The sequence below is a fragment of the Microcebus murinus genome, chromosome 19 (genome assembly GCF_040939455.1).
Source record: "Microcebus murinus isolate Inina chromosome 19, M.murinus_Inina_mat1.0, whole genome shotgun sequence".
NCBI classification, from domain to species: Eukaryota; Metazoa; Chordata; class Mammalia; order Primates; family Cheirogaleidae; genus Microcebus; species Microcebus murinus.
The window spans coordinates 51,910,052-51,927,434 of NC_134122.1; the positions used below are offsets into that span (position 1 = coordinate 51,910,052).

Genomic DNA, 17,383 nt, shown 5'->3' on the forward strand with positions numbered 1-17,383 from the left:
ACCCCTGATATTTTTGCACATTTGATTTCTTTTCCATTAATATCACTTCATTTGTAGTGTGAAGAAATTGCTTTCAAAGGAGAAAGTGAGATAACAGAAAATCTCTCAGATAATCATGGTCTAGATTTAAAAGGAGGAAAGAAGGAACTCTGGATGTACATGCACACACACACACACACACTCACACACACTCCTAAGAAACAAACAAGATGAGTGGAGGGTAGGGGGCAAGTGACACAGACACAAAACCTCCAATTAGACTTTTTAATATGATGTCATTCATTAGAGCATAATTACATTTCTTATTAAATGATTAATTAGAAGGTTAGGAAAAAAGGTCATGTTGAATGTTAATTATACATCCTTTAAAGAATTTCAAAGATGTTAACAAGGGTACTTGTAAATTAACTCAAACTCTTGGCAGACAACTTGGTATTATCTTCAGAAATTCAAAAGGCACATATCCTTTCACTAATCAATATGACTAGGAAGAATTTATCCTACAATTAATTTGCAGCAATCTGCAAAAATGTGCAAAAAAGGATGCTGGGTGTATTATTAGCAATACTAAATATTGGAATAAATTTAAGCATTCATTAATGGAGAAATTATGATTATGGGGCATTCATAGAATGAAACATATGGGATGTTACAAAACGTTCTTCCAAATAGATTATTAAATGAAGGAAAAAAATCAAGGTAAATAAAAGTTTGTGCCAAATTAATCTATATCTGGATTTTTTCTTTACCCTAGGATATAAATACAGAAATGGGTTGCACATGCAAATGCTACAAAGATACACAAGAAACTTAACAGTGGTTATCTCTGGGAAATGAAACTGCGGTCAAGAAAAACATGGAGAAAAATACACATTTACTTTCACTAAGTAGATATATACACACATCACATAATTTTTAATCATATACATATATTAATTTTAAAGTTGAAGGAAAAATAACAAGTAAAAATTAGTCAAAGATTGTTAAGAAATAGAAATAGGCCCATAGGTATGATGAAGAAAATTCAAATTTAAGAATAAACAACATGAAGGTTTCACTTATATACAGCTGAACATTCTTACCTGACACTTAGCACTACAGTATTTGGCAACTCGGCATTGAGAACATCGCATCAGCTTTTCCTTCCTGTTTAAAAATGATAATAATTCCATATTAGGGAATTAGTGAGCAACATACTATATGATTAAGACAGAAAACATAAATCAACATTGACACCACTATGTTCTGCCCACTCCATAACCTGTCAATAAATCTTCACATATTTTTTTTTTTTTTTTGAGACAGAGTCTCATTCTGTTGCCCACGGTAGAGTGCTGTGGTATCACCCTTGCTCACAGCTACCTCAGATTCCTGGGCTCAGGCAATCCTTCTGCCTCAGCCTCCCAAGTAGCTGGGACTACAGGCATGTGCCACCATGCCTGGCTAATTTTTTCTATATATTTTAGTTGGCCAATTAATTTTCTTTCTATTTTTTTTAGTAGATACAGGGTCAAGCTCTTGCTCACGGTGGTTTTGAACTCCTGACCTTGAGCGATCTGGCCGCCTCTAAATTTACCATTTTAACCATTTTAAATACACAGTTTGGTAGCATTTTCACATTGTTGTGCAACTATCACCACCACCACTAATATTCTTTTTAAAATAAATTTAAATAAAACACAAAGAGATTTCTATTTAGATAAAAAAACTTCACTTCATAGAGATATTGATCTCTCTATATGAAATTCAAAATCCAGTCCATAAACTGGTTGAAAGTATTCTATACCCTTCAAATATAAAAATTTTGTCTTAAATTATCATATAATTTAATTATGAATACACTCCTTCTGAGAAATAATTTTAAAATTCCACTAAATTCAATTACTATTAATATAATACTTTAGACATATAATACTTTAGACATGCTGAATTGAGATGCTTCAAAGTTATCTTCCCCAAATCACCTGAGTAACAAAAAATGCAAAAATTTTTAAAAACTTGAAAAATAATAAATCTGATGGTAAAATCAATAGTCACAAAGAGCAGATAGGACTGTGGATAGTTTCAAGGTGGTCAAGGGCACTAAAACTCAAACTATAATAAAAACATCAATAACAAAACAGAACAACTCTTTCTAAGCATTTCTGATGTGCCAGGCACTATACAAAGTTCTTTATATCTATTACCTCACACAAAACTTGAAGTTCTACAAGGTCAACAGTCTTATGCACACTTTAGAGATACTTTAATACAACTGTTTCAAGATACTAAAAAGTAGATGGAGGAGTACAAGCTGACTAAGGAATCATACCACAATGTATATGTAGCAGGTAATGCTGAAAAGCTAAGAACAGAATTATATAAAGAATCAGAACTTGAATGCATCAAGTACCTCGCTAAGAGAGAAAAGTAAGATACATGGCATAACACATGAGGAGAGGTTAAAAGACTAAATAAATGAAAATCAAAACCCCCAAGTACAGAACTCTACCTGCTAGATATCAACACCCCAGACAACAAACCAAATCCAAGCAATCTGGCCCTAACATTCTTGTTTTTAATCACCACATTTTACTACTACTCGTAAATAAGAGTAGATAAAAATCAAATCCATCCCAAAGAGCACACAAAGGTGGGATGAAAAGGTTATGTCAGAAAACAGCCTGTATAACTATACCAATATCAGAAAAAAAGAGACTTTAAAGTTAAACACATTATTAGAGAAAAAAAAGGTCAATACACAATGATAAAAGACTCTACTCACCAAGTATTACATACCTAGTAATAAACGTGCCCAGTATAAAAATATATAAAGTACAAGTTAACACATCTATAAGGAAAAAATGACTAATACATAGTAAGTTAATACATATAAGCTCCTTAACATAGTGCCTGGACTATATTAAGTACCATATAACAGTTAGCTATTACTATAAAAATATATTATAAACTCTCAGGAATTCATAGATCAAGCAGATAAAGAATAAATAGCTTTATAATTTATTTGCACCTGTTTTTTTTTTTTTTTTTTTTTTGAGACAGAGTCTCACTTTGTTGCGCAGGCTAGAGTGAGTGCCGTGGCGTCAGCCTAGCTCACAGCAACCTCAAACTCCTGGGCTCAAGCAATCCTCCTGCCTCAGCCTCCCGAGTAGCTGGGACTACAGGCATGTGCCACCATGCCCGGTTAATTTTTTCTATATATGTATTAGTTGGCCAATTAATTTCTTTCTATTTATAGTAGAGACAGGGTCTCACTCTTGCTCAGGCTGGTTTCGAACTCCTGACTTCGAGCAATCCGCCCGCCTCGGCCTCCCAGAGTGCTAGGATTACAGGCGTGAGCCACCAAGCCCGGCCTGCACCTGTTATATGAATGTATATTCATGCATTCTTTTCAAGCATGTATTAGCCACATGTGGCCCAGCTTACTAGACCACAAAGCAAATCTCAAAAATCCCAAAGAATCAATATCATATAGAACTGAAGTCCCCAACCCCAGGGCCGAAGCCCAGTCTAAGTCCATGGCCTGTTAAGAAGTATCACCACCTGAGATCTGCACCACCTCCCCACCACCCACAACATCCAATGCCCCCACCCTCAGTCTGTGGAAAATTGTCTTCCATGAAACCAGTCTCTGGTGCCAAAAAGGTTAGGGACCACTGAATCATTCTCTCCAACCATAAAGGAATTCAATTAGAAATCAGTAATGGAAAGAAACTCAGTAAAATTTCATATGCATGGAAATATACTGACTTATTTTTATTTCTTTTCTTTTCTTTTCTTTTTTTTTTTTTTTTTTTTTTTGAGACAGACTCTTGCTCTGTTGCCCTGGGTAGAGTGCAGTGGTGTCATCATAGCTCACTGCAACTTCAAACTCCTGGGCTCAAGCAATCCTCTTGCCTCAGCCTCCCAAGTAGCTGAGACTATAGGCATGTACCAACATGCCCAGCTAATTTTTCTGTTTTTTTCAGTATATAAACAGGGTCTCACTCTTGCTCAGGCTGGTCTCAAACTCCTGAATTCAGGTAATCCTCCCACCTTGGCCTCCTAGAGTGCTAGTATTACAGGCATGAGCCACCATCCTGGCCTATATGGAAATTTATTAATAAAAGCATACTTCTAGATAACACAAAGATCAAGTATTATTATTAATATAATGGAGTTTAGAAAATATATTAAAACCATATAATGGAAAAAAACATCAAAACTTGTGAGAGAGAGCTAAAGTAATACTTACAAGAATATTTATGGCTTTAAATGTTTATGCTGAAAGAAGAAAGGCCATCTTCTCTAAAGAGGTTATTGGATTGGGTCACTATTAGAATTAAGTACACCACTGAAAAATCCTAATTGTCAATGGCCAGAAGATAGAGCCTTCAATTTAGAATCCAAAATTAAAATATATATATATTTTAGAGATCTCTTATTCTGAAAAATTCACAGAATGGTTCAGTTTTTAAAAGGACAAGTTTACAGTTCAGTTTTATATATGAAAAAGATTAAAAAAAAAAAGGACAAGTAATAGTGTTATGACTAGCCTTAAAATTTTTCTTTAGGCTATTTTTCAATTAGCCTATGATAAAACTGGCTTTGTTGTAAGTCATTTCGCTTAAAGTCACAGTCTCCAAGAACTTACTGGCGATGTTAAGTGAGGACTTACTGCACATAAATAAAAAGAAGAAAATAATCCAGTCACCCAGAAAACACTAACACTGTTAAATGAATACACACAAAAAGTATATAAACAATTTTCTTTTTCAAGACCATTTGCAATTTACCTTTACCACTCGATATGATTATTTGCCCTATATCACTAAATATCATTAAAAATTTATACTAGTAAAAGATATCTAATGCAAATTGAGTACCTATCATTAGCCAAGCACTATATTAGCACTTTGCCTAAGTTATTTCATCCTCACAAAAACCAGTGAGGAAGAGGAAGCTATCATCATGCCCATATTACTGATAAGCAAACTGTTAATATTTAATGATATTAAGGATCACAGGATATTAAGCATGATGGTGGGCAGAAACTAGTGCTGTAGGAACTCTCTCCCCAAATCAATAAGCACATGTCTATGAAAAAAATATTTTGGGTATACAAAAACTAAATTAAAAGAAGTATACAAACATATTTAAAGTGAAGTTGAAAATCGTGACTTTGATGTGACTAAAAAGGAAAGCCTCATGTTTGACTACTACATTAGAGACGAATAATTAAAACAACCTGCAGCAGCACTGTTGAGCTTTCACAAAAAGTTAAAAGTTTGTAAATCCCTTTCATAATTATAGGATTTGAGGTTTCTCATCTGTGACCATCTTTCTGAATGTGCTGGTGTACCCCTTCCTTTGTATTTTCCTGAGAGGAAGAAATCCCTCCGTGAGTGGAACAATACCCTCAGTACCATGTGATGTAAGACTATTGCTTGGTTTAGGGCCACTGGGAATTATACACACCTGTTAATGGGGAGAAATATGGTCCTCCAATCTGGTCAGATTATGCAGAAGCAAATTACAGGTAACCCTTACTCTTTGTTTCGTGCCCCTCCACTTGGCCTGCCACTCACAAGCACATTCCAGACACATGAGGAGAAACTTTTTATCCAACACTTTGAAAGAGTTGACTAGGAAGCTTATGGGTGAAATCTGTAAAGAGTAATTATTGTAGGTAAAACTCATTCTAAGATGGTTCTTTCTTTTTTTTTTTTTTTTTGAGACAGAGTCTCACTTTGTTGCCTAGGCTAGAGTGAGTGCCATGGCATCGGCCTAGCTCACAGCAACCTCAAACTCTTGGACTCAAGCAATCCTCCTGCCTCAGCCTCCCAAGTAGCTGGGACCACAGGCATATGCCACCATGCCCGGCTAATTTTGTGTATATATATTTTTAGTTGGTCAATTAATTTCTTTCTATTTTTAGTAGAGATGGGGTCTCACTCAGGCTGGTTTTGAACTCCTGACCTTGAGCAATCCGCCTGCCTCGGCCTCCCAGAGTGCTAGGATTACAGGTGTGAGCCACCACGCCCGGCCCTAAGGCGGTCTTTCTTAGACCTCATTCATGAAAGTGTACTTATTAAAGTACCATAATACCTTTGTTTCAAAGGTCACTTCACCTATAAAGACATGGTTTGCAACAATATTGCAAAATTTACAGTGACTCCAAGTTATCTCATTTCATACTCTCAAGAATCCTGAGAGAAAAAAAACATCAATTCACTGTACTGATGAGCAAATGGAGGCTAATTTAAAACAAGGAAACTACCGTTACCTACTAATAATGACTTCTATTCAATAATCGGCTTCCTATTCAATAATCGGCTTCGTCATTCCTTTTCTGGTATCACTGGAACTTTCAAATCTTCAACAAATCAGAAAGCATTCTAGTGGTTCAAAAAAAGCACTAAAATAAGTACAAAGAATGGCCTCTCATAAATTAGCAACACCAACATTTTAGGGTCTAATAACTTTTAAATCTTATAGAGAATATACTTTTCTAAGGCTGTCCCATCTGAACAATTAAAGTTTGACATTCAAGACAATTAACTGTGTTATGGTGACTATATATTAATATAGTCATTTGTAAAATAATAATAGTGAACCTTTATTGGGTATTTATTTTTGCTGGGTACTGCCTCAACACATTCCCCACATAAACGTATTTAGTATTCACAACAATCACATAAGGTATATATTATTATCCCCTTTGTGCAGATGAGCAAATTAAGGCAAACTTGCACAGCTAATTAGAGTCAGAGCCAGAATGTAAATACAGGTAGCCTGGCTCTAGAGCCCATAGTCTTAACTCCTATACGTTATAGTACCACCCAGAGAAGGTCACATAGATTATGAAACTTAGTTTGTACTGTCACTTAAGAATGAATTAAAGCTGAGTTTCAGCAGGGTGCAGTGGCTCATGTCTGTAATCCTAGCACTCTGGGAGGACGAGGCTGAGGCCAAGGCCAAGGCCAGAGGATCCTTTGAGCTCAGGAGTTTGAGTTTCAAGACCAGCCTGAGCAAGAGCAAGACCCCCATCTCTACTAAAAAAAAAAAATAGAAAGAAATTAACTGGACAACTAAAAATATATAGGAAAAAAATTAGCTGGGCATTGTGGCGTATGCCTGTAGTCCCTGCTACTCGGGAGGCTGAGGCAGAAGGATTGCTTGAGCCCAGGAGTTTGAGGTTGCTGTGAGTTAGGCTAATGCCACAGCGCTCACTCTAGCCCGGACAGCAGAATTAGAATCTGTCTCCAAAAAAAAAGCTGAATTTCCAAGCCACTCTCACTTGTCTTTATGAAATAAAATTTAAGAAGTAATTCACAGGATGATCGTAAGGATTACATGAGTTAATATATAAAAAGTGCTTACTGTGGCACATAATAAACATATGCTGGGTAATACTATTGCCAGTCTTTTGATTCACTTCTTTTTAATATATTTGATATTTTGTAAAATGAAGAAGAGCAAAGAGGGAATGGATGGATGATCCTGGGAGGTTAACTCAGGTAGGAATCTATGCCTTGGGAAGGATGGTATTTCCCACTGTGCACCTAACCACCATGTCCACCTAACTTCAAGCTATCTTCTCTGCCTTCCAGGATTCTCACCTACCAACTTTTTACACAAAGTGCTTCAGGTTCCTAACTTCAGACTTTAAGCTCTCGTGTGTTTAACTTTTCTTATTTAAATAAATACAAAAACTTGTGGTAGCTCTACTTTGGGTTTTATATATTTCTTATGGTTGTTTTTGGGTTTTTTACTTATTTTTTGCATTAAGTAACATTTTGGTTTACCTACACATATTTCAGCATAAGAAACTTTATTCAATTCCTCTTGCCAAGTAGTGACACTGGTTTCACCAAGGAATAAGATTATAATAGGTGACAACTCTAATTCCTTCAAAAAAAAAAAAAAAAAAAAAAAAAAGATTATAATAGGTATTAAATTCCTTTTAATACCTTTGAGTTTGATCCTCAAATTGGACATTTGTCCATCTCCAAGTACAGTATAATACTGACCAACTTCTTTAACGGAACTTGATACATAGTCGGGTATTAATATAAATTAGCTGAATCTCAATCTACTTAAGAAGCTCTAGAACATAACTTCTCAAAAGGCAACAATTTCCCGAAGAATCAATAACAATGCAACAACGTTAAGAAGCAGCCTGTAAGGAAAGTGACTCAGCAATTAAGATTAATTTAATTAAAGTGCTTCAGATAAATAACAATTTAATTTTAACACAGTTGGGAGAAATAAACCCTAACTCCTTTCCCAGACAAACAGGGATTTTAGCCAGTCTGGAGCAAGGGAGGGTTGGGCTGGTGTGGTGATAAGGAAGATGGTGCATACTTCCTAAATGAATTTTGAAAAGTCTTGTACTCTTCTGATATTTGTAAGTTATCTTAAATTTTTATCATAAATTTAATGGAGGCATGGATATCATTTCCAGTATACTATATATGTATTTTAAATATATTATGGTTGCAACCCTGAGAGCTGTATATTTCACTCATTTACTTAATAAAATATATCCACCAAACAATCTAATGGCTATGCCTTTCCTCACTGTCAGATCAATAAAACAAATCAAACTTACTTTCTGTCAGAAAGTTCACTTTTCAATTAAAATAAAAGTGCTACTCTTCCTTTCTTGTAAATCCCCCCTCAATCCCCACCACCATCAGGACAGACAAAAAATCAAGTTGAGGCCGGGCGCTGTGGCTCACGCCTGTAATCCTAGCTCTTGGGAGGCCGAGGCGGGCGGATTGCTCAAGGTCAGGAGTTCAAAACCAGCCTGAGCAAGAGCGAGACCCCGTCTCTACTATAAATAGAAAGAAATTAATTGGCCAACTGATATATATATAAAAAATTAGCCGGGCATGGTGGCGCATGCCTGTAGTCCCAGCTACCCGGGAGGCTGAGGCAGAAGGATCACTCGAGCCCAGGAGTTTGAGGTTGCTGTGAGCTAGGCTGACGCCACGGCACTCACTCTAGCCTGGGCAACAAAGCGAGACTCTGTCTCAAAAAAAAAAAAAAAAAAAAAAAATCAAGTTGATTCTGAAAGAGATAAATCAGGTGTGGAGTCCTGCCACGTGTTTGTTACCTGGAGGAAACATCTATGATTTTCACCAAAGTGCTCCTTATCTTGCTATTTTCAAATTCTCACCTAGAAACTAAGAGTTCTTTTTTTTTTTTTTTTTTTGAGACAGTCTCACTCTGTTGCCCAGGCTAGAGTGAGTGCCATGGCGTCAGCCCAGCTTACAGCAACCTCAAACTCCTGGGCTCAAGTGATCCTCCTGCCTCAGCCTCCCAAGTAGTTGGGACTACAGGCATGTGCCACCATGCCCAGCTAATTTTTCCTATATATTTTTATTTGGCCAATTAATTTCTATTTTTAGTAGAGACGGGGTCTCGCTCTTGCTCAGAGCTGGTTTTGAACTCCTGACCTTGAGTGATCCTCCGGCCTCGGCCTCTCAGAATGCTAGGATTACAGGCATGAGCCCGGCCCTCAGAAGCTAAGAATTCTTAATGGACTCTTTATTAGGTGAACCAGAGGTTTTTACTCCCTGAAGCAATCAACTATTTTGAGAGTAATGCTGGGTGAGAAGCATGACTGGCTGTCTTTGTCAAGTGGGAGAAAAGCAATTTGTGAATGGAGAAGTAGGAAAGAAGACTCAGGCTCCAGCCACAGGTGCTCTCAAAAACCATATTAGGGGGAAATGGGCATTTATTGAAACCTTAAAATCTGTACCCCCATAATATGCCAAAATAAAAAAATTAAATTAAAAAAAAAAAACCATATTAGGAATGAGTAAATACAGACATTGAGCATCTAAATACCAATAAAACTATTTTTGCAAAATGCAAAATTCCTGGTAAGTCTCCATGAACCCCCAAATATTATGTATTATGCCCCAATCTGAAGACAACTAATCTATAAAACAGCTCCAGAGAACTTAAAAGCCTGGCACACAAAATGCAGAAGCTGTCAATCATAATGTTCTAAACACAGAAGCCAAACCAAGATACAAGACAATGTGGCAAACGCTGCAGGAGATGTAAGCTCATCATAGGGGTGCAGTGCTTGTATTCTGGAATCAAAAAGTCTGAAGTTTGGATTCCAGCTCTACAACTTACTAACCACATGATTTTGAATAAATTTATCTCCTTAGGGCTTAGTTTCCTCACTTTTAAAACAGGAGTGGTAGTGACAATGACGCTAGTGGTGCTGGTGGTGTTATAAATGCCTATACTTCGTTGAATTGTTGTGAGGGTTAGATGAAAAAACATAAGGCACTTGGCACAAAATCTACCACATAGTAAACCAGGTGTCCTCAAACTACGGCCCATGAGCCACATGCGGGCCGCATAGCACATTTATCCGGCCCTGTGGGTGTTTTTGCCACTGCTGCCTGTCCTGCTTAGCAGCCGACTCCTCCCAGGCCCACAGTGCGCACTCTCCAACAGTCTGAGGGACAGTGAACTGGCCCCCTGTTTAAAAAGTTTGAGGACCCCTGTAGTAAACATTTAATAAATGCTAACAGAGTAGGAAGGTTCACAACGTTTGGAGGGGGCATTTATCCTGAGGGTAAAGCACTGCCCATTTTTGCCAGCAGTTAAGGCTATGAGTAAGAAGAGGGTTGTGAGGGGCACAAAGAGAACTGACAAAATGGAGACATATTATTACCAATTAAAGACCTCTCCTAAATCCCTAAAATTGCCTCCCATAAATGAGTAACCTCAATCAGAGTACAGTTTAGGGCATAATATAAGAAATATCCCCTTCTTACTATTGACCCAAGGGATAACAGCACTAATAAAATTCTGCTATTTTTTTTAAGCCCACTCTCAAATCTTTATCTGAATTTCAAATTGTGTTTAAGGTGCTCAGAGTTTAATAGCATATAACACAGTTAACAACAAAGAAAATGGACTCAAGAGGGCTGAGTTAGAAAACCCTTATAGCTGTTAAGACATAGTTTTTTGCAAACCAAGAGATTAGAAATTTAATTTATGCAAGTATGGAGGGAACTTCCAGCTATTTGTCTGAGACAGCTTAGTATCGATAAGAACCTAATTTGCCTGAATGACCTAGACTTAATTCTGCAAACATTCTCACTTCTGAAAGGGGCCTGAAGCTTTGCCTTTGAGTGGACATAAAAAAAAAAAAAAAAAAAAAACTAGAAATGAAGAAATTAATAAACTCATAAAAAAGTAATTTTACTAGACATCTTAAGAATGAAAACCATATGAAAGCATAACCAAAGAATTTCCCACAGATCAAGTTCATTCAAGACTACAAGCAGTTAATTCCATTTCATACTTACTTTACTGGAACTGGTTGTTTTTTAATCTTTATCTTCCCATATACTAAGGTTAGTCAGAACACCCAGTACGTAAATATAATATAACAACTGTTTCTAAAAATAAATACCAAATAATGAAATAGTGAGAGGATACTGCATAGTCTCCCAGTGCTTTTGTGGGAGCAGAGGCGAAAATTATGGCTCATTTTACTAATGGCCAAACTATGAAACACAATATATCACTATATGTAGCAAATAGCAAGTAAGCAGAAAATCAAGGCATCACATTAATATAAAAAACAACATAATCTTTCAAAGAATGTTAAAAATCAAAGGCTATATTATTCAATAAAGTCTGTGATCTGAGAGAGAAAATTTACTAATCTTTTAGTATAATAAATGGACCCTTCACATTGCAGACACTAACTAGAGATGCTGTTTTGGTAACACCCATGCAGGGTAGCGCTTTGACCTTGCAACACAATCTCTATGAGAAGTTTTAGTTCTAAAAATTCAATTAAAACTTATCTATGATTTAGACTGGTACTATCTGGGAATAAATTTTATAAACCTTTGCAAATTGAGGCATCTGATAACATTGTACTATTAAAAGGAGTTTTCTATTACTGCAGTAACATGGTAATTCAGAAATGGTACCCTAGTTAATTTCAACATATCAAAACTTAGAGTAAGTTTTATATTTTAAGCTAAATAGCTTTCAAGTAGCAATACCAAATCCTATAAATGAAGATTTTATTAAAATAGTAAATGCATTATCATTATAACATTTCCTTTGGAAACTAGATTTAATTGTACGGTAATCTGTAATGTTTTGCCTTTTTCTAGGAAATTGGGAAGTGACTAAATAAATAAGAGTGTGTCACTACACTTTTTTGGTTGCATTAACTTTCTTTTTTTTTTTTTTTTTTGAGACAAAGTCTCACTCTGTTGCCAAGGCTAGAGTGCTGTGGCATCAGCCTAGCTCACAGTAACCTCAAACTCCTGGGCTCAAGTGATCCTCCTGCCTCAGTCTCTCGGGTAGCTGGGACTATAGGAATATGCCACAGTGCCCGGCTAATTTTTTCTATTTTTAGTTGTTTGGCTAATGTCTTTCTATTTATAGTAGAGATGGGGTCTTGCTCTTGCTCAGGATGGTCTTAAACTCCTGAACTCAAGCACCTCCCACCTAAGCCTCCCAGAGTGCTAGGATTACAGGCATGCACCACCATGCCCGGCTAATTTTTTCTATATATATTAGTTGGCCAATTAATTTCTTTCTATTTATAGTAGAGACGGGGTCTTGCTCTTGCTCAGGCTGGTTTCAAACACCTGACCTCGAGCAATCCGCCCGCCTCGGCCTCCCAGAGTGCTAGGATTACAGGTGTGAGCCACCACACCCGGCCTTAACTTTCTTAATGTTGAGAAATAAAATGTACTATGAGAAAAGAATACTTGGCCGGGCGCGGTGGCTCACGCCTGTAATCCTAGCTCTTGGGAGGCCGAGGCGGGCGGATTGCTCAAGGTCAGGAGTTCAAAACCAGCCTGAGCAAGAGCGAGACCCCGTCTCTACTATAAATAGAAAGAAATTAATTGGCCAACTGATATATATATAAAAAAATTAGCCGGGCATGGTGGCTCATGCCTGTAGTCCCAGCTACTCGGGAGGCTGAGGCAGAAGGATCGCTCGAGCCTAGGAGTTTGAGGTTGCTGTGAGCTAGGCTGACGCCACGGCACTCACTCTAGCCTGGACAAAAAAGTGAGACTCTGTCTCAAAAAAAAAAAAAAAAAAAAAAAATACTTGTAAAATCAATACTTAATACAAATAATTGACTGCTTCGAGACAGAAAAATTAATTCTTGGCTATAAAACTCAGAGGAAAATTTCAAGCTTATGACGAGATGAAAATACTAAGAAATACTTGATACTGTAAAACAAAACTTCCAGAAGTTTCTCTCACAAACATGAGAGACAGAGACGGGGACACTACATACCTGAAGTTGTTTTACCTGTCTTTTAAGATTGATTTTCTCAATACATGGGCTGATTGTCTTTCCAATATTTCTTTTTTCAACCTTCTGGTCTACAGAAGTACCCACATAAGGAGAGCCAGCAGGACACACACACATCATAAATCACAGTGGACACCTAAGCTCCACACTTAGTCAATTCTTCATTCAACACCTTTTCCCAGTTAGAGGCAGCCTCATTCCCTCTGGGGAATTAATTGCCATGTAATCATCACTGGGATTATTGAGCTCTACTGTTTTACTTTCAGCTTGTAAGAGGATTGTTTTCCTCCCATTTTTTCAAATAGAAAAGGTGAGGAGAAAAAAATAGAATAATCACTAATATATACTCCCCTTAGATTCACCATTTGCTAATCAATTTTCCATGTCTGCTTTATCTCTCTATATATGTATATGTTTCTGTTCTTGGGCTAATCCATTTGAAAATTCCAGACATCATAACACATCCCTAAAAATTTCAGCATGTGATTCCTGAGTATAATATAATCGCTTATATGATCACAACACATACTATTATATAATAAGCAGTCTATGTTCAAATTTCTCAAACTGGTGAAAGAATGCTTGTTACAACTTCTCCCTTCAACCTGGATCCAATCTAAGTTCACATATCACAATTGGTAATTATGTCTTTCTAGTTTCCTTTTGTCTAGAGAACAGTCACATACATACACACTCCTTTATTTTTTATGATCACGACTTTCTTGAAGTTCAGTACAGGCTTGACTAGATTCAAGTTAAACACTTTTGCGTGAATACTTCATGGTTGATGCATACTCCACGTTGTATCACAACAGAGGCGAAGAAAGTCAAAATCACTTGATTAAGTGGTGGCCATTGGATCACTCCATTGCACAGGTAATGTTTCCCATGCATATATCCCATGCATATATCCTGCTCCCCAACATTTCACCCAATATTCTGCATCTATTCATGATCTTTGCCTGAATCTATCATTACACTGAGGATTACAAAATGATAATTTTCTATCACTCATCTATATTTATTAGAAAACGTTCTTCTGTAAGGTAGAGCTTTATTTTTTTCTCTCCTCCCCCCTCCCCTGCTCTGTCACACTTCCCTTTTTGAGCACCACTATTGTTTTAATTGGTTGACTTTTATTCACATAACATAAAATTCACCTGAGCATGGGATTTTTAGTCAGATTGGCCTGGATTCCAATCCTGCATCTCTAACTTCCTGTACCTACCAGAGCAAGTTGCCAACCTAAACTTCACTTCCCTGTAAAATGTGGAAATAGTCTAACGAGTTGTAGCTATTAAATTCCTTGATAAAAAGCAGTGGTTAGCTACTTTAGCATTCATCAGAGCCTTATGGCTTGTTAAAACACCAATTGCTGGGCCTCACTTCAGAGTTTCTAATTCAGTAGGTCTGGGGTGAGGCCTGACAATGTGTATGGGTAACAAGTTACACATGATGCTGAAGCTGCTGTTCCTGAGACCACACGCAGAGACCCAAGGCACAGTGATTGGGATAAAACAGATGTTTGATGGATGCTCCTCTTTCCTCTACTCTTCCCTTTCCAAAAGTCAACTGTCACTATTCTATGAAAACAGAACTTTGAATACATATTATGCAATCAATCCTTAGCAAAGAATACCCAACACATCAATTAATACTATGAGAAACTGACTACACAAATGGTCAACTGCCAGACCATATATAAAAATTTAACTATGACCCACAACCTGCAGCTACAAGCCCACACAACCCACCTAATATCTACAGTAACCGGTCCAGGAAATCAAACAATAACCCCTGCAAGAATTAGCACAAAGCTGGGTGTGGTGGCCTCAGCCTGTAGAGCCAGCTACTCAGTAAGCTGAGGTAGGAGGATTACTTGAGGACAGGAGTTCAATGCTACAATCTCATCTGTGAATAGCCACTGTACCCCAGCCTGAGCAACACAACGAGACCCTACCTCTTTAACAAAAAAGAAAGAAAGGAAGAAAGAAAGAATGAAAGAAAGAAAGAAAAAGAAAAATCAGCACAAAATAGCCAGGATTTGATTAATAACTGATAGTTCCCGGCCGGGTGCGGTGGCTCACACCTGTAATCCTAGCACTCTGGGAGGCCGAGTCTGGAGGATAGCTCAAGGTCAGGAGTTCGAAACCAGCCTGAGCAAGAGCAAGACCCCGTCTCTATTATAATAGAAAGAAATTAATTGGGCAACTAATATATATAGAAAAAATTAGCTGGGCGTGGTGGCGCATGCCTGTAGTCCCAGATACTTGGAAGGCTGAGGCAGGAGGATCACTTGAGACCAGGAGTTTGGGGTTGCTGTGAGCTAGGCTGATGCCACGGCCCTCACTCTAGCTTGGGCAACAAAAGCGAGACTCTGTCTCAAAAAATAATAATAATAATAATAATAATAATAATAACTGATAGTTCCCTAATTTTTTTCTCTGGCTTCCAATTTAGGACCAACCAGAGAAAGCCAAAAATGTCCCCTTAAGAAATCACATATGATAACCATGCTTTTAGTTGGCCCAACTATAGCTTTCCTACAGAAATAGCCTCCAATTAGGGCTTACCTGAAGCCTTCCCTTTTTTCCACTATAGAGTTGTCTCACTCATCTGTCTTCCTTTGAATCTCTACCCAATGCAAGTGATGGTGGCTGACTCCTTTGCTATATATAGCAAGCTCTGAATAAGGAGCCATTAGTTAGTTGTTCTCATTTGGATGATCTTCATTTATTTCCACAACTAGAATAAAATAAGTTAAAACCCCCATTTTACTTCATGGTGTTTTTGCTCTGTAACATAAAATTTCTTCTTCTTAAGAAGCATGGTTGGGGGAGGAAGGGGGCAGAGACCTATTTGGAGACAAGAGAGACATGGGTTTCAAAATCTGACTTCTCTAGCTATGACTTTATGCAAGTACTATAATCTCTTTGAACATCAGGGTCCTCAATGAAGGCAGCACTAACCACCTGCTGCGTAGGGCTACCCTAAGAAGAGATGACGAACACAAAGGAGAACAGTGCCTGGCACGGAGTAAGCGCTCAATAAAGTCAGTTGCTTTCATGGGGCTATGTTTTCCAGCTCTGAAACACTTAATCATGTGATTCAATAATCTGTTGCTATTAGGTTTGGAAATTATTTTTTGTTTTGTTTGTTTTTAAATTATGTTATTAGGAGTATAGAGCCAAGTCCCTCATCTTGGAAAGTTAAGGATGGGTATTCTAGCATGGGTGACTACAGTGACAGAAAACGACCAAAACCAGTTCATGTAAAATGTCATGGACAGAACTAAAATATATCCAGGATTCCCAAAGGCTGAATTTCAACTGATAAATAACTCAGGAAACCAGGCTACTCCCTCAGGAAATGCTTGGTTTGATTATCTCCATTTTTCTCTCAACTTGCTGCTTCTGCTTATTCAGCCTACAGGCCTTAAAAATAACCACCCCAAGATGGTAATGATCTACAACTTGATAGAGATTTTGCTTACACAAGTATGTGCATTTGTCAAAACTCAACAAATGGTACACTTAAGACACATGCATTTCATTACACTTAATTAATCTCTTTTTATGTCTGTCTTCTTCATTAAATTGTGACATCTCAAGGACAAGAAGTTGACAAATATGTTGACATATTCAGCACTGAATCCTCAACACTAGCACAATGCCTAGCATGTAGCTGAATCTCAATAATGCTTCATTATTAAACAAAGGAAGACAAACTTAAGAATTTGAGAAATTATACTTATTGGGATTTATTCTAAAAGATGTATTAAAAGTTATTTTAATTAACAATTACATTCTAGTGAATTAATATAAACAAATTTAATTTTTACTCATTATAAAGAGAACTATATTTATAAGCAAACAATTAGTGATTTACAGTACAGACTGTTCAGTGTACATGACTCTACCACCACCTAGTGTAAATAAATGTATATTACCACATTTGGAAATTCCCAAAAGAAGACAATTTCCAAATGGGTTGATGGGCCATAAGTAAACATATTTCAACCACAAACATTCAGCAGGTTCCTGTTGGGTTCTGGAAATTATGCCAAGAGAC

The 17,383-nt window shown here is 37.2% G+C and overlaps 1 protein-coding gene across 3 annotated transcripts in view; it reads right to left on the reverse strand.

The window, feature by feature from the left end:
• Positions 1-17,383, reverse strand: part of SMYD3 (SET and MYND domain containing 3) — a 536,942-nt gene that overhangs the window by 465,499 nt on the left and 54,060 nt on the right. For all 3 annotated transcript variants that reach the window (XM_075995540.1, XM_075995539.1, XM_012751180.2), the window contains exon 2: positions 1,083-1,146. In XM_075995540.1, the coding sequence (XP_075851655.1) occupies positions 1,083-1,146 (64 nt within the window). The remainder of the gene's footprint in view (positions 1-1,082; positions 1,147-17,383) is intronic.